Source organism: Pongo pygmaeus, chromosome 18, assembly GCF_028885625.2.
Source record: "Pongo pygmaeus isolate AG05252 chromosome 18, NHGRI_mPonPyg2-v2.0_pri, whole genome shotgun sequence".
Classification (NCBI taxonomy): domain Eukaryota; kingdom Metazoa; phylum Chordata; class Mammalia; order Primates; family Hominidae; genus Pongo; species Pongo pygmaeus.
Genome location: NC_072391.2, coordinates 81,413,112 through 81,434,587, shown reverse-complemented (window position 1 = coordinate 81,434,587; position 21,476 = coordinate 81,413,112). Strand labels below are relative to the sequence as shown.

The 21,476-nt window shown below is 45.3% G+C and overlaps 1 protein-coding gene across 4 annotated transcripts in view; it reads right to left on the bottom strand.

The window, feature by feature from the left end:
* Positions 1-21,476, bottom strand: part of DNAAF1 (dynein axonemal assembly factor 1) — a 33,204-nt gene that overhangs the window by 10,323 nt on the left and 1,405 nt on the right. For all 4 annotated transcript variants that reach the window (XM_054452646.2, XM_054452648.2, XM_054452644.2 and 1 more), the window contains exons 2-7: positions 18,917-19,052; positions 17,714-17,805; positions 13,263-13,484; positions 12,312-12,478; positions 8,298-8,419; positions 2,059-2,225 (exon numbers count right to left, since the gene is read on the bottom strand). In XM_054452646.2, the coding sequence (XP_054308621.2) occupies positions 2,059-2,225; positions 8,298-8,419; positions 12,312-12,478; positions 13,263-13,484; positions 17,714-17,805; positions 18,917-19,052 (906 nt within the window). The remainder of the gene's footprint in view (positions 1-2,058; positions 2,226-8,297; positions 8,420-12,311; positions 12,479-13,262; positions 13,485-17,713; positions 17,806-18,916; positions 19,053-21,476) is intronic.

Below are 21,476 nucleotides of genomic sequence, written 5' to 3'. Positions count from 1 at the left end.
TCGCTCTTGTTGCCCAGGCTGGAGTGCGATGGCACAATCTCGGCTCGCCACAACCTCCGCCTCCCAGGTTCAAGCAATTCTCCTGCCTCAGCCTCTCAAGTAGCTGGGATTATAGGCATGTGCCACCACGCCCAGCTAATTTTTTCTATTTTTAGTAGAGACGGGGTTTCTCCATGTTGTTCAGGCTGGTCTCCAACTCCTTACCTCAGGTGATCCACCCGCCTCAGCCTCCCAAAGTGCTGGGATTACAGGCATGAGCCATCGCACCCGGCCAGATCTGTATTCTTTTAAGCCACTAATTTTGTGGTAATTTGTTGTGGCAGCTGTGAAATTACAAGATACATAGCTCTCTGAAACAAAGCTCCTAAAACCCCTGTATGTAGGGGTGCTAGGAGGCTCTTTTGTTCTAATATATTTGGTCTTCAACCCCAGTTCCTGACACAGAGCTCCTAAGACCTTCATCCAGAGTGACAGGCACATCTTTTGTTTGAATGGGGCGGCTCTTGGGGGTGGGGTGGCTTCTGGAGCAGAGAGACCAAGCCATGATGAGAGGCTTGGAGCTTTCAGCCCCACCCTCGTCCTTCAGAGAGGGCGGAGGGGCTGGAAATGGAGTTAATCATCCATCATGCCCACATGCTGAAGCTTCCAGAGAACCCCCTGAACTGTGGGGTTCAGAGAGCTTCCAAGTTGCTGAACACTGGAGGTACCTGGAGCGGGGTGTGGCCAGAGAGGGTATGAAGCTCCGCCCCTTCCCACAGACCCTTCCCTAAGCTCCACTTCATCTTGCTGTTCATCTGCATCCCTCATTTTATCCTTTATTAATATAATAACACAGAAAATATAAGTGTTCTCTGGAGTTCTGTGAGCCATCATAGCAAATTATCAAACGCAAAGAGAGGTTCGTGGGAACCCTAATTTTATAGCCATTCTGTTAGAAGTACAGGCGACACCCTGAGACTCGCAGTTGGCATCGGAAGTGGAGAGTAATCTTGCGGGACCATTGCCCATCACTTGTGGGGTTAGTGTCAGGATGGAAATGAATTGTAGGACAGCCGGCTGTTGTCAGACAACTGGTGTGTGTGGGGACACCCTGCACATTTCGTGACCACAAGTGTGCTGAGTGTTGAGAGTGTGGTAGAAGAAAACAACCTATTTGAGTTTTCCCACTTTCAGCAGCCGCAGAAAACTAATACATCATTTATTTTGAAAAACTGTTCCAATCAGTAAAAGCAGTTTGAAACAGCTCATCACTGTTCGAGGTTCTCACTGGTGCTGGCAGGTGGGTGAGGCCAACTGCAGATGGATCTGCAGGTTGTGAGGAAATGGTTTTAAAAAAATCCCTGGCCAGGTGCAGCAGTTCACGCCTGTAATCCCAGCACTTTGGGAAGCCAAGGTGGGTGGAGCACTTGAGCCCAGGAGTTTGAGACTAGCCTGGGCAACACAGTAAGACCCCATCTCTACAGAAACATTTTTTTTTTAATTAGCTAAGCATGGTGGTGCACACCTGTAGTCCCAGACACTTAGGAAGCTGAGGTGAGAGGATCGCTTGAGGTGGAGGTTGCAGTGAGCAAGATTGTGCCACTGCACTCTAGCCTGGACAACAGAGTGAGATCCTGTCCCCACCAAAAAAATAAAAAAGAAAAAAAGAAAAAAAGAAAATCCAAGGCTGGGCACAGTGGCTCACGCCTGTAATCCCAGCACTTTGGGAAGCCAAGGCAGGCAGATCACTTGAAGCCAGGAGTTCGAGACGAGCCTGGACAACATGGCGAAATCCCATGTCTACTAAAAATACAAAAACTAGCCAGGCATGGTGGTACATGCCTGTAATCCCAGCTCTGGGGAGGCTGAGGCACGAGAATTGCTTGAACCCGGGAGACAGAAGTTGCAGTGAGCCAACATCACACTGCTGCACTCCAACCTCGCAACCTCAGTGACAGGGCGAGACTCTGTCTAAAAAAAAAAAAAAAAAATTCCCAAGATGAAAGACTGGGTTTGACAGCTTAGACTCACCTAATCTCAAAGGAACTCTGGGGCTGTTGTCTTCGAGCAAGCACATACCTCTCTCTTGACTCTCTCTCTGTCCTTTCCTCTCCTCCGCCCGCCGCTTGATCACGGCCAAGGCTTCAATGCTGTCCGTGACCTTCTTCCGCTCCCTGCTCTCCCACTGCTGTCTCTCCTCCTTTTCAGCTGCATACCCTCCCCTAGCCCAGGCCTCCGCACAAGCTCTGTTTAAAAAAACAAAGAAACATAAATAGGGGAGGTGAACTCCAAACATACACTGTCTGATCAACTTGCTCATTTTCTTCAAAATCAAAGCAAAGTGAGCATCAGACATGTGACTGCAAGGATAAAAGTTCCACATGTAAATTTTATTATTTAAGGTGGAACGGTCTGCACAGCCTTCTTAGATATGGCACCAAAAGCACAAGTGACAAGAGAAAAAATAGAGAAATCGGACCCCATCAAAATTAAAAATTTTTGTCATGCAAAGGATACCATAAATAACGTATTATTTAAAAAAACCAGCAGGGCACAGTGGCTCACGCCTGTAATCCTAGCACTTTGGAGGCCAAAGTGGGAGGATCACTTGAGCCCAGGAGTTTGAGATCAGCCTGGGCAACATAGCGAAACCCTGTCTCTACCGAAAAAAAGTAAAAAGACAACCCAAAGAATGTGAGAAGATACTTGCAAATCATATATTTGATAAGGGTCTTGTACCTGGAAAATATAAATAAACCTCACAACTCATTAATAAAAAGATGACACAATTTCAAAATGAGCAAAGTTTTAAAAAATGAAAAGGCAGGCTACAGACTGGGAGAAAATATTTGCAAAAAAAGATAACTGGGAAAGGGCTTGGATCCAAAAACATACAAAGAACTTTTAAAATTCAAAGATAAGGAAACAACCCAATAAAAAACTGGGCAAACGATCAGGATACCTCACCAAAAAAGATACACAGATGGCAAATAAGCCTGTGAAAAGATGGTCCACATCACGTGTCCTTGGGGAAATGCAAATTAGAACAATAAGATAACATGATATGGCTATAAGATGGCTAAAATCCAAAACACTGGCAATGCTGTGCTAATGAGGATATGGAGTGCTGGGAACGCTCACTTGTTCCAGGTGGGAATGCAAAATGGTACAACCACTTTGGAAAATGGTGTGGTGGATTCTTACAGGACTAAAAATACTCTTACCATATGATCCAGCAATTGTGCTCCTAAGTATTTACCCAAATGAGTTGAAGACATGTCCACACACAAACCTGCACATGGACGTTTACAGCAGTTTTATTCTAATTGGCAAAAACTAGAAGTGACCAAGATGTCTTTTAGTAGGTGAATGGATAAACAAACTCTGGCACACCCAGATGGAGGAATATCACTCAGCAATGAAAAGAAACAAGCTGTCAAGCCACACAAAGTCATGGAAGAAGTCTAACTTCCTTGCTAAGTGAAAGAAGCCAGTTCACAAGGGCTATATGCTGTATGATTCCAGCTATATGACTTTCTAGATAAGAAAAAACCACGCAGACAGCAAAAAGATCAGTGTTGCCAGGAGTTGGGGCTGAGGAGGTAGGAGGGATGAATAAGCAGAGCACAGAGGGTTTGAGGGCAGTAAAACTATTCTGTGAGATACTGTGATGGGGGATACATGACATGATACCTTTGTCCAAACGCATACAATGTGCAACACCAAGTGTGAGCCCTAAAGAAATGATGGACTTCAGTCAATAATAAGGTACCAGCATTGGTTGATCGCTTGTCACAAATGTACCACACGAATGTAAGACGTTACAAATAGGAGAAACAGTGAGGGTGGGTGGTATATGGAAACTCTCTCTACTTTCTGTTCAATTTTTCAGTAAATCTAAAACTGCTCTGAAAATAAAGTCTAGGCCAGGTGCAGTGGCTCATGCCTGTAATCTCAGCACTCTGGGAGGCCAAGGGCCAAGGTGGGCAGATTGCTTGAGCCCAGGAGTTCCAGACCAGCCTGGGCAACATGGCGAGACCCCGTCTCTACAAAAAGCACAAAAACTAGCCAGGCATGGTGGTGCACACCTGCTGCAGTCCCAGCTACTCAAGAGGCTGAAAGGTGAGGGTTGCTTGAGCCCAGGAGGTCAAGGCTGCAGTGAATCATGATTGCACCACTACACTCCAGCCTGGGCGACAGAGCGAAATGCTGTCCCAAAAAAAAAAAAAAAAAAGAAAGAAAAAAAAAAGTCTATTAATTTTTTTAAAAATCAGCAAAGAAACTGAACAGGCATTTCTCCAAAGAAGATATAAAAACTGCCAATAAGTACATGAAACATGCTCAACATCATTATCTACCAGGGAAAAGCAGATGGAAACCACAATGAGACACCACTTCATACCACCCAGGGGACTAGAAATAAAAAGACAGGGCCAGGTGCGGTGGCTCACACCTGTAATCCTAGCACTTTGGGAAGCCAAGGCGGGTGGATCACGAGGTCAAGAGATTGAGACCATCCTGGCCAACATGGTGAAACACCGTCTCTACTAAAAATAGAAAAATTAGCTGGGCGTGGTGGCAGATGTCTGTAATCCCAGTTACTAGGGAGGCTGAGGCAGGAGAATTGCTTGAACCTGGGAGGCAGAGGTTGCAGTGAGCTGAGATCTCACCACTGCACTCCAGCCTGGGTGACAGGCCGAGACTCCATCTTAAAAAAAAAAAAAAAAAAAAAAAGAGAGAGAGAGAGAGAAAAAAGACAGGCAACCAGAAGTGTTGGTGAGGATACAGGAAAATTGGAACCCTCCTACACTGCTGATGGGGATGTAAAATGGTGCAGCTGCTTTGGAAAACCATGTGGTGTCTCCTCAAAAATAAAACATAAAGTCCCTGTATGACCCAGAAATTCCACTCCTAGATATATACCCAGGAGAAGACAACAGCTGTCCACACAAAAACTTCATTATTCACAACAGGCAAAAAGTAAAAACAACCCTAATTTCTGAAAGTTGATGGACAAATACAATGTAGTGTATCAAAATGCAGTATCATTCGGCAATAAAAAGGAATGAAGTACTGGATGGAACACGCTGCATTGCAGATGAACCTTGACAATAGGATGCTGAGTGAAAGAAACACAAGGCCACATGGTAGGTGACTCCATTTATATGAAATGTCCAGAACGGGCAAATCAACAGAGAGGGAAAGCAGAGGAGTGGCTGCCAGGGCCTTCAGGGAGCGAGAAATAGGGGGTTGGCTGCTAATGGGGATGGTGTTTCCTTTTTTTGTTGTTGTTTTTTTGAGACAGTCTCCCACTGTCACCCAGGCTGGAGTGCAGTGGCGCGATCTTGGCTCACTGCAACCTCCGCCCCCTGGGTTCAAGCAATTCTCTTGCCTCAGCCTCCCAAGTAGCTGGGACTACAGGCGCCCGCCACCACGCCCAGCTAATTTTTGTATTTTTAGTAGAGATGAGGTTTCACCATGTTGGCCAGGATGGTCTCGATCTCTTGACCTGGTGATCTGCCCGCCCCGGCCTCCCAAAGTGCTGGGATTATAGGTGTGAGCCACCATGTCCAGCCAGTGTTTCCTTTTTAGGGTGATGAGAACGTTCTAAGATTGACTGTGGTGATGGTTGCACAACTCTGCGAATATACTCAAAGCCACTGCATTGTACACTTTGTTTATTATTATTATTTTATTTTTTATTTTTTGAGAGGGAGTCTCCTGACCTCAAGTGATCCACCCACCTCAGCCTCCCAAAGTGCTGGGATTACAGCCGTGAGCCACCACATCCAGCCACATTGTACACTTTAAATACGTAAACTGTATGGTATGTGAATTATGCCTCAACAAAGTTGTTACTTGAAAAACAAAGTCTGGTGGTTTAAAAACAGGAGGCTTACCTTCAGAGAGAAGAAGCAGATCCCTGCTGTAAAATCAAAGGTACAGGTGTTTGGAAATAGTCAGACAGGGTGTTGCAAAGTATATACTATAGCAGAGAAAGACCACGAGTCACTGAGACAGAACATGCCAAGGAGAAGAAACCATGTTCCAGTCCATTTACCACACAGTGAGAAAACCTCAGACCCTTTGATCTCAGAGCAGACAGCCAGCAAAGGCCTATCTGTTGCCTGCTACGTGCCAGGCACCGTTCTAGAGGCTGGGGACCCAGCAGTGAATGTAAGAGCTGATCTCTGTTAGAGGAGCCCTTTTAGTCGGGGAAGACAGATCCTAAACAAAGAAATGAGTATAGGCCAGAGGCTGATGTGTCCTAAAAGGAAATTAAATCAGGCCGAAGAGACATCAAGTGGAGAAGGTACTATTTAGATAGGTCATGGAGAGTGCTCTAACAAAATGACAGGTGAGCAGATACCTGCTGCATCCTAGACGACAGCAAGTGCCCAGTGTCAAACAATTAGTCAGTGGTTGGATTAAGATTCAACGCCAGGGGTGTGGTGGCTCAGGCCTGTGAGGCTTTGGGAGCCTCAGAGCTTTGGAAGGCCAAGGCAGGAGGATCACTTGAGGCCAGAAATTTGAGACCGGCCTTGGCAACATAGTGAGACCCCCATCTCTACAAAAAACTTAAAAATTAGCTGGGTTTGGTGGTGCACGCCTGTAATTCTCAGTTACTTGGGAGGCTTGTGTGAACCCAGGAGTTTGAGGCTGCAGTGATCGCGCCACTGCACTCCTGCCTGGGTGACAGAGTGCAACTCTGTCTCTAAAAAAAGACTCAAGCCAGGTTAATCTGACTCCTGAGCTGGAGTCTTGGGCTATGCTGTAAAGGGCGGTGGCTCCGATTGCTCACATCCATGTTACTTTCTTCAGCATGGCCCCTGGGGCGGGAGCAGGATCTTCAGTGGCAGCGGCTCCCACTGGTTCACTCCTAGGAGCCCAGCACCTGCTCGGAGTCCTGCATGTTGCTCACAGGCACTCACAAGGACCCTGTGGCAACAGTATTCTCATCCCCACGCTGCAGATGAGGAACGTGAGCCCAGGGAGATTAGGGAGCTCCCTCAAGGTTGTAACGTAGCTCGTGGCTGCAGAGCTGGCGTGGGAGCCAGACCCCTGCACACTGGCTGCTCTCCCGGTCCTTACCACCCCCAGACCTGGGGCCCAGGGAGCTGGGTCAATTTCTGTTGAACCTCCCAGGAGCAGGTCTTCTGGTTTTCTTTCTTTTTTTTTTTTTGTGATGGAGTCTCGCTCTGTTTCCCAGGCTGGAGTGCAGTGGCGCGATCTCAGCTCACTGCAAGCTCTGCCTCCTGGGTTCACGCCATTCTCCTCCTCAGCCTCCTGAGTAGCTGGGACTACAGGCGCCCGCCACCACGCCCGGCTAATTTTTGTGTACTTTTAGTAGAGACGGGGTTTCACCGTGTTAGCCAGGATGGTCTCGATCTCCTGACCTCGTGATCCACCTGCCTTGGCCTCCCAAAGTGCTGGGATTACAGACGTGAGCCACCACGCCTGGCCCTGGTTTTCTTACCTGGCTAAAGTGGAAGCTCTATTTGAAATATTTGTTAGTTTGATTTAAATTTGTGAGTTTAAAAACACATTACAAGCTACATATATTTTAAATGTTGTATAATGCAAAATTCAGATTGTACTTCTCGTCAAGTAGCCTATATGACTGATATTTTATTCTAATTAGAATGACTAAATTGATCTAAATTTAAAAGTAAGTTAAAAACACAGATAAAAGCAGTGACGATAAACATGGCAGTCCAGGGTACGATGTTCCTAATATTAAAGAAGCTCTTACAAATCGGTAAGAAAAGCACTTCAAAAAGAAACTTGGAAAAAGTCACTGTCAGAATATTCATAAAGGAGGAAATATAAGCGTCCAATAACAATGAAAAAAATGCCCAACTTCATCAATTTTCCAGAAATGGCAATTTAAAACAATGGGGTACTATCTTCACCCATCAACTAACTTGGCAAAGATTTCCTTTCATGGTTATGTTATGTGAGGTTGTAAATTGGTACAAACTCTCTAGAAAACAACTAGAAAATATTTGTAAGAGTTTTTACAAAGTCTGAAACCACTTTCTTCAATGCAGTGATACTACTCCAAAAATTCCATTCCAAGGAACTCATCAGCAAAGAGGTAAACGACTGATACAAAGATACTTATCAAAGGAATATAAAAATCTGTGAATAAGTGCTCAAATTCCCATTACAGTCAACTATGTAGCCATCAAGCCTATTTCCAAAGAACATTTTTGGTATGTGAAATTGCTCAAGAATCAGAAATTTTAAAAGTTTAGTATTAAGCATGGTCAACTATTAAATATTAAAATGTGATCAGAAGGCTTTACTCTTCTTACCTGTCCTTTGGAAACACTGGTCTATCATCCAGGTATGTTAAGTGCTTTAGTCGTACAGTGACTGTCCTTCTGTAATTAGGAATGTGTCTGATAACCGGGTTTCCCATCAAATTCAGTACACGCTGCAAGAAGACAAGCAGAACCAAAATGATTACTGAAAGATGCGATTGAATTATTTTATATGTGCTGTGCACTAAGAATAAATGAACAAAATCTATTTTTTGAGCAAAAAAGAAGTGCCAATATCCCGTCCTGGTGACTTGGTGGGAGAAATCGTAAGGTTTCCATTGCTCTCACGCTATCAGAGCTGTCTAGATCATTCAGCAGCCCTTTCTTCCGCATGAACTTCAGATCTTAGAGCTCACTGTCCCTCCAGAACAATATTGGAAAACATTTCCTGAGGCTTTTTCTGAGTGCAGTTGATTATATTAGTTTTGCTACCCGACCTCTTTTACTGAAATGAATCTCTGCCTAATTGATTGTTTTCTTTTCTTCCCAGCCAGGATCCATTTTACGAAAACGCACACAGCCGCTAGACAGAGAAGGAGCAGTGACTAAGGGAAAGGATGGGGAGTGCCTGCTTACCTCTGCTGAGTGCCGCAGGATGGACGGCCCTTCTCCCTCGGCTTACAGCTCTCCCTGCTGTCACTTAGGACCAGGGAGCAGGAAGGGGCTCAGCAATCCGACCTGCCATCCTCCCCCATCTTTAAATACTGTCGCCTCCTCTACTGCCTTAAGAAACTCAAAGAAGTTTAATGCTTAGTGGGGCTGGGTGCGGTGGCTCACTCCTGTAATCCCAGCACTTTGGGAGGCTGAGGTGGGTGGATCACTTGAGGTCAGGAGTTTGAGACCAGCCTGGCCAACATGGTGAAACCCCATCTCTACTAAAAATACAAAAATTAGCTGGGTGTGGTGGTGAGCACCTGTAATCCCAGCTATTCAGGGGCCTGAGGCAGAAGAATCACTTGAACCCAGGAGGCGGAGGCTGTAGTGAGCTGAGATTATGCCACTGCACTCCAGCCTGGGTAACAAAGCGAGACTCCATCTCAGAAAAAAAAAAAAAAAGAAGTTGAATGCTTAAGGCAACATGAGGGTGAACCATTTCAAAATGTAGTTACCCTGCACAGGGTGGGGTGGTGGGAACAATACACCCAGGCAGCAATAAAGGGGTAAACGGTGTGGGGAGGATTTAAAGGCAGTCACGAAACAACTATTAACATAAAGCAATCTGCTTTGATTCTGGGCTGAATTGTGTCTTAATCAAAATTCACATGTTAAAGTCCAAACCCTCAGCACCTCAGAATGTGACTGTATTTGGAGAGAAGACTTTTAAAACCGTGATGAAGTTGAAATGAGTCCATTAGGGTGGGCCATAATCCAATCTGACTGCTGTCCTTAGAAGAAGAGAGTAGGACGCAGAGAACACACGGCACAGAGGGAGGGACTATGTGAGGACCCAGGGAGAAGACGGCCATCTACCAGCCAAGGAGAAGCCTCAGGAGAACCCAGCCCTGCCTACACCTTGCTCTTGACTTTCAGACTCCAGAATCATGAGAAAATAAGTTTCTTTTCCTTTTTTTTTTTTTTTTTTTGAGACGGAGTCTGGCTGTGTCTCCCAGGCTGGAGTGTAATGGCGCGATCTCAGCTCACTGCAAGCTCTGCCTCCCAGGTTCGCGCCATTCTCCTGCCTCAGCCACCTGAGTAGCTGGGCCTACAGGTGTGCGCCACCAGGCCTGGCTAATTTTTTGTATTTTTAGTAGAGACGGTTTCACCGTGTTAGCCAGGGCGGTCTTGATCTCCTGACCTCATGATCTGCCCGCCTTGGCCTCCCAAAGTGCTGGGATTACAGGCGTGAGCCACTGTGCCCGGCTATGAGAAAATAAATTTCTATTGGTTAAGCCACCCGGTACTTATGGCAACCCCAGCCAAAACAAAAGCGAACAAACGGGGGGATTATAATATAATAGAGCTTTCTATTCTCACCATGCGCTGCAGTTCTAAACTAGTCTTTTGATAGTACACACTACAGATTGTTCCTGAACTATGATTTGCTTTCAGTTGACTCACTTTTCTCCTTGTTTATCAATACCCTAAGCGGTATACAACAAACTCAAGGTTTTTGTGTGCTAGTTTTAGTATTTTTTTTCCTAGTACACACGACAACACATAGACACTAAGAAGCAAGGAGGCTGTCAAAGGCTACTAGCGAGGACTCAAAAGGACATAGGAAGCAACCTGAAGGGTTCTCAAGCCCAAAGGACGGGAATTTTTTTTTTTTTTTTTTTGAGACAGTGTCACATTCTATCTGGAGTGCAGTGGTGAGATCTCGGCTCACTGCAATGCCTCCTGGGTTCAAGCAATTCTCATGCCTCAGCCTCCCAAGTAGCTGAGATCACAGACGTGCACCACCATGCCCAGCTAATTTTCGTATTGTTAGTAGGGATGGGGTTTTGCCATGTTGACAAGGCCGGTCTCAAACTCCTGGCCTCAAGTGATCTGCCCACCTGGGCCTCCCAAAGTGCTGGGATTACAGGTGTGGGCCACCATACCTCACCTGGATGGGAAAATTTGAACATGAAAAATTAAAGTGATAGCAAGAGTTAAATCATGTCAAATACTGTATATATAAATGTATGTGTTCATAATGATACTGAAAATAGAAAGGTTTCATTGTCACCATGAGAGGTTGCCAGGGTCTCAATTCATTTTACTGAAAATTGATAAATAACCAGCCCGAGCAATATGGCAAAACCCTGTCTCTACAAAAAATATAAAAATTAGCTGGACGTGGTGGTGTGCACCTGTGCTCCCAGCTACTTGGGAGACTAAGATGGGAGGATTGCTTGAGCCCGGAAGGTTGAGGCTGCAGTGAGCCATGATTATACCACTGCACTCCAGCCTGGGTGACAGATCAAGACCCTGTCTCAAAAAAAAAAAAAAAAAAAAAAAAGAAAGAGAAAAAAAAAGGAAAGGAAAGAAAAGAAAAGAAAGACGATAAATAAAAGGGCCAAACATTGATCCTGGCCTTTTCTGCATGAACTGCATGAACCACTAGTTGGCGAATGAAAGCTCTTTGTAGAAGTGTAGAAGCATTCTAGCTAACAGATGCTGAGAGAGTGAGAGAACTGGAAAGCTGTCATTGTGTGACTCATCATTAAATAATTAATCTAGGCAATGTTCATCAGTGACTGCTAAAATAACTGGGAGAAGGACTGACGGGGAACTTCATAATGGCTGGACCAGGCTGACAACATCTGAACCCACTAGTGAATCTTAAAACAACAAAAGGAGAAGCAAGCAGGCATCACACGCTCCCTGATGTGAGGAGCTGGCAGTGGAAGAACCTGACACACCTCAAGGTGAAATATTGAGCCTGGATACCATCCAGCCTCTAGCTCCGATATCATTTTACAGGAAATACCAGGGCCAGCAGAACATGTTAAGTGGCACCACAAGGATGCAATCAGCTAAATCCAGAATGTGGGTAACACCAGACAGAGGACCTGGTTTCCTTGAAAAATGCCTGTAATCCCAGCACTTTGGGAGGTTGAGGCGGGTGGATCACTCAAGGTCAGGAGTTCAAGACCAGCCTGGACAACATGATGAAACCCTGAATCTACTAAGAATACAAAAATTAGCTGGGTGTGGTGGCAGGCACCTGAAATCCCAGCTACTCGGGATGCTGAGGCAGGAGAATTCCTTGAACCTGGAGGCAGAGGTTGCAGTGGGTGGAGTTCGTGCCACAGCACTCTAGCCTGAACAAGAAGAGCGAGACTCCGTACCAAAAAAAAAAAGTCCTTATCTGTTAGAGGTACACACTGAACTATTTGTGGGTAAAATAATACGACATCTGGCATTTCAGATACTCCAGCTAAAAACACAAAGAGGAAAAAAGTGTGAAAAAGGGAAGGAAGGCAGGAAGGAGAGAAAAGACAAAAGGACTTGATATTTGATGAAAATAATAGAAGCGGTTTCCTGTGGTGCTTTTTCGTTGTTTTTGTTTTTGTTTTTTACCAAATCGGGCATGCTTTCCAGAATGCTCAGGATCTCTGGGTCGCTCAGCTTGTTGTGCGAAAGGTCAAGGACACAAAGCCTCAAACACTCTTGTAGATGCTGAATGTCCTCCACGGTCTCCAGGTGATTGTGGGCCATCTGCAATGTGTTCAGGACTGGGAGGCAGGCTGGAAGGTAAGGTCAGCAGAAGTCAAAAACAAAGGCATAAAAATGCTTCTTGGGCCAGGTGCAGTGGTTCATACCTGTAATCCCAGCTCTTTGGGAGGCTAAGACGGGAGAATCTTTTGAGCCCAGGAGGTTTGAGACCAGCCTGGGCAACACAGTGAGACCCTCATATCCACAAAAAGTAGAAAAACTTGCTAGGTCTGGTGGCACGTGCCTGTGGTCTCAGCTACCTGGGAGGGCTGACGTGGGAGGATCGCTTGAGACCAGGAGCTCAAGGCTGCAGTGAGCTGTAACTGCACTACTGCATTTCAGCCTGGGTGACAGAGCAAGACCCTATCTCAAAAAGAAGCAAAGCAAAACAAAACCAAAAACAATTCTTGGCCGGGCGCGGTGGCTCACGCCTGTAATCCCAGCACTTTGGGAGGCCAAGGCGGGTGGATCATGAGGTCAGGAGATCGAGACCATCCTGACTACCACGGCGAAACCCTGTCTCTACTAAAAATACAAAAAATTAGCCAGGTGTGGTGGTGGGTGCCTGTAGTCCCAGCTATTTGGGAGGCTGAGGCAGGAGAATGGCATGAACCCGGGAGGCAGAGCTTGCAGTGAGCTGAGATTGCGCCACTGCACTCCAGCCTGGGTGACAGAGAAAGACTCTGTCTCAAACAAACAAACAAACAAACAAAAAAAAAACCACTTCTTGCCCATAATATAAAAGCTTAGAACATCCCTCAGGGGAAAGTGATGGACATATGGCAAATAGACACACTGCTTGCTGGGTACTCTTACAGAGGTTTTCAATGGTCTTGATGTAATTGTTGCTGAGGTTAAGAGCATCCAGTTTCTGCAGAGGTTCCAGGTTCTCAATTTTATGGAGCAAGTTCATTTGCAAGAAGAGGCAACGCAACTCAGTTTGGGCCTCCAGGTTTTCGATTTTCTGTATTCCATTGCTCTGCAGCCAGAGACAGCGCAGCCCTGTGTACTCTTCCAGGTTCTCAATGCGATCAAAACCTAACAAAAAGGAAGCACGTGGGAATTAAGCTCCTACTCACAGGGCAGAGGGGTCACGGTCACCCTTGTTTTTGCCTACTATTAGGGACTGAATGTCTGTGTCCCTTCACAATTCATACATTGAAATCCTAACCCCTAATGTGACGGTATTAGAGGTGGGACTTTTAGGAGGTGATAAGGTCACGAGAGAAGAACCCTCAGGAATGGGATTAGTGGTCTCATAAATGAGGCCCCAGAGAACTTCTTTGCCATCTTCACCCCATGAGGATACAGCCAGAAAGTGCCATCTGAGAATAACAAGCAGGCTCTCACCAGTCACCAAATCTGCCAGTAGCTTGACCTTGGATTTCCTAGCCTCCAGAACTGTGAGAAATACATTTTTGTTGTATACAAGCCACCCAGGCTATGGTATCTTGTTACAGCAGCTCAAAACGGACTAAGACACCTGCCTACCTGGCATCCACACCTCCTTCCTCCAGTAACAACTTTTCTTGGAGGAACCATCCTTTTCCTAATATCACCCAACGGCTCTCTGGGCAGCCTATCAGAGTCACGGTGACTCATTCGGGGGTGGCCACACTTAGCCAAGCAAGACCAACTTTGATGAATCCTAGGGGGTCTTGCTGAAAAGACTGGTAGTCTTTCTGCTGGAATCACCCACCTGGGAGGGTGGAGCCTACTGCTGGCCTTCATGGGTGGGGAGTGGGTGGAGGTGGGGGTGCAGTGGGGGTAACCCTGCCTTGAAAATGTTCCCACCAGGCCTGACCCTAGTGCAAACTGTGGGCCTTGTTTTGTTCTCTTTTTCAGTTTTATGAGCCAAATTTAGGGTTAGGAAAACAAATCTTTTAGTTTCCTTTAGTAACTCATCATCGATGTGTAATTCATGCCTTGACCTACTATTACCAACACTTTTTAAAGTTCTTTATTTTGTTGCCTGAAAAAGTTTTTATTAAAACATTTTAATATCAATGGTGAGCAAAATAAAAAGAAATGCACCCATGTTCTTGCCAACAATCTGTTTTCATTTTTCTCTCTCGCCTTCCAAGCTTGCTGTAAGCATACGTAACATTTAAAATAGTTATAGAATACACTTAAACACAGGCATTGTATAGATAGACTTTTTAAAATCCTATCTTTTTTCCACAAAAATTTTGATTATTTTATTTCTTCAAGTTTTATTTTAAGTTGATGGGTTCCTGTGCCGGATGTGCTGGTTTGTGGCATTGGTAAATGTGTGCCATGTGGTTTGCTGCATGTGTCATCCCATCACCTAGGTATTAAGCCTAGCATCCATTAGCTATTCCTCCTGATGCTCTCCCTCCTTGCAAACCCTCTCCACAAAAATTTTTATAGTGGAAGTATTTGCCATATTGCTCCAAGGTCTTCATGCTGAAGTCAGTATCTATAAAAGATGGGATTTTTTTTTCTTTAAGATAGCCACAACACCACTGTGACGTCTAAACAACAGTTCCTCAACGTCGTCATCAAATAGCCAGTAACTGGTCACATTTCTTTGTTGTCTTTTTTTCCAAACTGTTTACTGTCTGAATCAACATACAAATAAGGTCCAAACCTTGTAATCAGTGGATGTCTCAAGTCACTTTTTTTTTTTTCCCGATGGAGTCTGGCTGTGTCCCCCAGGCTGGAGTGCAATCGCACAATCCCGGCTCACTGTAACCTACACCTCCTGGGTTCAAGCGATTCTCCTGTCTCAGCCTCCTGAGTAGCTGGGATTACAGGCACCCGCCATCACCACACCTGGCTAATTTTTGTATTTTTAGTAGAGATGGGGTTTTACCATGTTGCCCAGGTTGGTCTCGAACTCCTTACCTCAGGTGATCCACCTGCCTTGGCCTCCCAAAGTGCTGGGATTACAGGTGTGAGCCACTGCGACCAGCCAACCTTTTTTTTTTTTTTGATACAGAATCTTGCTCTGTCGCCTAGGCTGGAACGCAGTGGCACAATTTTGGCTCACTGCAAACCGCCTCCTGGGTTCAAGCGATTCTCCTGCCTCAGCCTCACAAGTAAACTAGGATTACAGGCATGCACCACCACACCCAGCTAATTTTTTTGTGTGTATTTTTAGTAGAGACGGGGTTTCACCATGTCGGCCAGACTGGTCTCAAACTTCTGATCTGTCTGCCTCGGGCTCCCACATTGCTGGGATCACAGGCGTGAGCCACCAAGCCCGGCCTTAAGTCACTTTTAACCTAAGAGTGTTTGTGTGTGTGTCTCTCTCTTTCTTCCATTGCAATTTTTTGTTGAAGAAACTGGATTATTTGTCCCCTTGGGTTTCTGACATTCTGGTTCTTCTCCCTGGTCTTTGCTCTAGCTCTCACCCCATCTCCTTCCCCTTTGCTGTTCAAGCCATCTCCAACTTGCTGCTCTCCCCTGGATCCCACCATCACTGCAACCACCTGGCTAAAGTCTCCCTAAGATCCTAACTGCTACATGCTACCGTCAGTCCTCTTAGCCCTTGACCATTCCAAGGCATCTGGCCCACGGGCCCTGTGCCCCTTTCCCAGCTTCCTCCTCAGGCTCTCTGGATCACCCACCTAGTGTCGATGCCTTCATGTTAGCGATGCAGTAAGACAGGAGTGGATCCTGACACCAACAGCATACAATGGAGTGATGAAGTGTCACCTCCACTTTTGTCTTGGCCTTGCTTCCTTTCTTGGGTAACCTGCTCTGAGGGAAGCCAGCTGCCATGGGAAGGCTCATGTGGTGAGAAATTAAGGCCTCTGGCTGACAGCTATGAGGATCTGAGGCCTAGAGCCTGAAAGTGGATTCTCCAGCCCCCGTCAAGCCATCAAATGAGTGAGGCTGCGCTGACAGTCTGGCTACTGCCTCATGAGAGACCCTGAGCCAGAACTGCCCAGCTAATGACTCCCGAGTTCCCGGCCCTCAGAAACTGGGTGAGATCATGAGTTGAAGTTGCTAAGTTTCAGGGTAGTTAATTATGTAGCAATAGATAACTAATATGGGCACCTCTCTCTCCTAGCTCTTCTACCTCTCTGTCCCTACTTAGTCAAACTTACTGGTTTTTTACTTTTTTCTTCCCGCCTCTTAAATATCAGTCTCCCGGGGGTCTGTCCTCCTACATCATCTTACTCACTGCTACACTTGGATGCTGGGTGGGGAATTTTGGAGCGGGAAAAAGTGGAGGTGAGGAGACCCATAGGAGTCGTTCCAACCCCTTAAGGCATTTGTGCTCCTGGATCCCTTTGGGCATCTCCCTGGCATGGCACCGTCCTCATAATAGCCAGTCCCATCCCCCAGGACACCAAAGGCACATTTGCCGGTTCCCTCTGTGCATTTTCAGCACTGAGCAGTGCTGGGCACACAGTAGACTCCCGGCAAGCAGCTATTGAAGAAACAAATGAACAATGAGAGGACTGATAAGCAAGCTGGTCACCCCATCAGCACAGACTGGAAGCCCTCAGGCCGGGAAAAGCCCTGTCTGTGAACCTGAGCTTCCACTGATATGTGATACTGGCCTCCAACCCTGGCTCCTGCTCATGCCTCTCCATTCTAAGAGGCACCCAAAGATCCTCATCATTTGTTTCCAACATCAAGCTGCAATCCTTCCTAACACATACCTCCCAACCCCAAAGTACTTACAAACTAACTTTCTGGTATGAAAAATTAAAGTCCTGGCTGGGTGCAGTGGCTCACACTTGTAAGCCCAGCACTTTGGGAGGCTGAGGCAGCTGGATCGACTGGGTTCAGGAGTTTGAGACCAGAATGGGCAACACGGCGAAACCCCGCCTTTACTAAAAATACAAAATTAGCAAGGCGTGGTGGTGGGCACCTGTAACCCAGCTACTCAGGAGGCTGAGGTAGGAGAATTGCTTGAACCTGGAGACAGAGGTTGCAGTGAGCAGAAATTGTGCCACTGCACTTCAGCTTGGGCAACAGAGCAAGACATCATCTCAAAAAAAAAAAAAAAAGAAAAAGCAAGAAAAGAAAAAAAATTCCCTAGGAAACAACAATGAAAGGTAATGTGTTTCCTTGGTATTCCTATAGCCAGTGGCTCCTTTGTAAACTGGTCAGGCAAGACTTTTTCTTGAAATAAATGTTATTCCTTTTCCATAAATCTCCACTAAAATTTGAAATTTCCTGCTTAGATATATTCTGAGAACTAAAGGTGATCCCTGCAAGTAATTTTTTATACCGCTAGACAGAATCTTTCCACCTGACGTGAAGCACTTCCTCTCTTAGGTCCTTACCTTTAAAGTGTAAATACAGCGTATCATTCAATGCTGGGGTAATATAAAGCTTGTGCTGCTTGCAGAGGTTTTGCAGGGAACTTTTAGTCATTCTGTTAAAATGGAAAATATGAATAAGCTTATTGCAAATTGTCAGCTGTAAAATATATTCTCACAGTTCTTTACCACATCCATTCCTGCCCAAAATTCTATAACATCCTATATCCCTGATATCTATTTTAAGTTCTTCTTTTTCTCTTTGTCCTTTTCTTTCTCTTCTTCTTTTTTGTATAGATTTTAGGGCCTCATTGAATATTATTTTCAGCATTTTTTTTTTTTGAGACGGAGTCTCACTCTATTGCCCAGGCTGGAGTGCAATGGCACAATCTCAGCTCACTGCAACCTCCGCCTCCCAGGTTCAAGTGATTCTCCTGCCTCAGCCTCCCGAGTAGCTGGGATTACAGGCATGCGCCACCACACCTGGCTAATTTTTGTATTTTTAGTAGAGAGGGGGTTTCATCATGTTGGTCAGGCTGGTCTTGAACTCCTGACCTCAGGTGATCCACCCACCTTGGCCTCCCAAAGTACTGGGATTACAGGCAAGAGCCACCATGCTTGGCCTATTTTCAGCATTCTTAAAAATTGCAATGTATGTTCTTTTTTTTTTTTTTTTTTGAGATGGAGTCTCACTCTGTCGCCCGGGCTGGAGTGCAGTGGTATGATCCCGGCTCACTGCAACCTTCGCCTCCTGGGTTCAAGCAATCCTCCCGCCTCAGCCTCCCGAGTAGCTGGTATTACAGGCGCCCACCACTACGCCCAGCTAATTTTTTGTATTTTTAGTAGAGACGGGGTTTCACCATATTGTCCAGGCCGGTCTCGAACTCTTGACCTTGTGATTCACCCGCCTCAGCCTCCCAAAGTGCTGGGATTACAGGCATGAGCCACTGCGCCCGGCCTAAAAATTGCATTGTATGTTCTAATAAAAATACTTTAAATGGTGTCATGAGGAACTACTGCTGTTCCTCTCTGCAGGTCTGGCATTAAAGTTTAATAGAATGTGTGCTCAGCTGTGTGGCAGAGGCAGTGCCATCCTCACTCCATTCTCAGACACCGGGCAGGCAATTCAATCTCTACCAGCCTCTATTTCCTTATCCATACAAGGCGGTGATTACGCCATCTACCTTACTCCATAAATGTGCACTAATTAGGAGTATGCCCACATACCTGGGGCCCCGATCTTCCCTGTCTTCTCTTGGGTATGCAAAGTGACCACCTGACCCATTATCACCACTCTGTTTCTGCTGGCTTTGGTAGGATGTGTCAGAAGAACCCACACGTATTTCCTTAGGATCATTAATTTCTGTAAAATAAAAGAGATCAGGTCTGTAGAGATCAAGATATATACCAAAAAATATCCCCTAACTTCAGCTTGGTTAATGACCACCCACTTTTAGTATAGAACACCAGTATTCTTTAGTGGCTGGGTATGGTGGCTCAGGCCTGTAATCCCAGCTCTTTGGGAGGCTGAGGCAGGTAGATTGCTTGAGCCCAGGTGTTTGAGACCAGCCTGAGCAACATGGCAAAACCCCATCTCTACAAAAATTAGCCAGATGTAGTGGTGCGTGCCTGTAGTCCCAGCTACTTGTGGGGCTGAGGCAGGTTGATCACTCCAGCTTGGGAAGTCAAGGCTGCAGTGAGCTGTGTTCACACCACTGCACTCCAGCCTGGGCAACAAAGTGAGACCCCGTCTCACCAAAAAAAAAAAAAAAAAAAAAAGAGAGAGAGAGAGAACAGTAATCTTTAAATGTGTAACAATGGTTAAAGCATTGGCAAAGACTATGTAAATTTCACTTCTAGGTAGATCCTTTATAAAAACTCTTGTACAGTTGCACAAGAAAATATGGACAAAGAGATTTGTTTCTGCATTTTTCATAAAAGCCAAAAACTGTTAACAACGTAAATGTCCATCCATAGGGGCTGGTTACATAAAACAATGACTTGCTTTTCTGCCTTTGAGAAAAACGCACTAGAACTACATCTATCCATAGGGATAATTCTCAGAAACGTATATGGAGTGAAAAAAGCAAGTTTCACAATAAGCACAGGATACCATATATAAATTAAAAATATGCAAACCAATGCTATACACTGTTTCAGGGCATACATGTATAGAGAAGTGCTTGCAAGAATCCATATAAAATTCTGGACAAGGGAGGAAAGGAATGGGATTAGAAACGGGGTGGGGTACAGGGGACAAAAGGAACACCAACTTTATGTGAAATATTTTATTTCTTTTTTTTTTTGGAGACCGTCTTGGTCTATCCCCCAGGTTGCGGAGTTCAGTGGCGGGATCTCAGCTCACTGCAACCTCCGCCTCCCGGGTTCAAGCGATTCTCATGCCTCAGCCTCCCAAGTAGCTAGGATTACTGGCACCTGTCACCATGCCCAGCTAATTTTTTTTGTATTTTTAGTAGAGACGGAGTTTCCCCATGTTGGCCAGGCTGGCCTCAAACTCCTGACCTCAGGTGACCCTCCCACCTTGGCCTTCCAAAGTGCTGGGATTACAGGCGTGAGCCACCGTACCCAGCCTTATTTATTTTTATGTATTTTTTTGGGGGGCGGGCTTATTTCTTTAATTAAAAAAGACCTCAAGTAAATATGATAAAATGTTACTCATTTTCAGTTCTTGCTGGCAAAACAAAGGTGTTTTAATGTTCTTTGTTCTTTTGTCTTTTAAAAAATTTCTCAAGCCAGGTGTAGTGGAGCATGCCTGAAGTCCCAGCTACTCAGGAGGCTGAGGCAGAAAGATCTAGCCTGGGTAACATAGTGAGATTCCATCTCTTAGAAAAAAAAAAAAAATCATCAAAAGGAAAATCACATGAAAAGAAACAAATAGTGAGAATATCTTTGATAAAAATAACATGAGCACATTCAAATGAATAATTTTTTTAAAGGTCATTCAAAATTGGCCAATTCAACTGCACTTAACTTTAAGAGCTGTTGTCTGCTGCTTTCTGTGTTTGTGTGGTCTATTGAACAAGACTAAAGTCTGTGTGTGTGGGGACTGGTTCTTAAACTCATCAATTTTGCATAGAATGCCCAGCCACAGGAAGCAACAGATAAATGTTTGTGGAAAAAATAAAGAATTAGTGCTCAATATATAAATATTAATATGTAATTAATAACAAGAGCTACCATTTAATAATGGCCCACTATATGCTGCGACATTTAATTATAATTCTCTCCATATACTCCTATATAATTATCCCAGCTTACAGATAAGGAGACTAAGTCTCCGAGAGGTTAAGCTCTGGGCCAACAGCCATAAAGCTGGCCAGCTGCTGAGCCTCAACCTGAACCCAGTGTCTATGGCTCCAAGACCAGTGTCTTTCCACTGAGCAATGCCAGTTCCCTATGGCTCTTCATACAAGGTTCATGTGGACAGTTGATGCTTAAGATATATTTGTTGCCTGGAACACAAATCAGCTGGTTTATTTGTTGCCTGGGTTCAGAAACTGGAACACAAATCAAGTGGTTTTTTAATGTAATCACTAAAAGGTTTCCTTTAGGGCACCAAGTCTAGTGGGAGCAGAAGCTGAAGCCAGCCTTCCTTCCTTCCTTTTTTTTTTTTTTGAGACGGAGTCTTGCTCCATTGCCCAGGCTGGGGGGCAGTGGTGTGATCTTGGCTCACTGCAGCCTCAGCCTCCCCCTTGGCTCACTGCAACCTCCACCTCTGGGGTTCAGGGAATTCTCCTGCCTTAGCCTCCCAAGTAACTGGAATTAC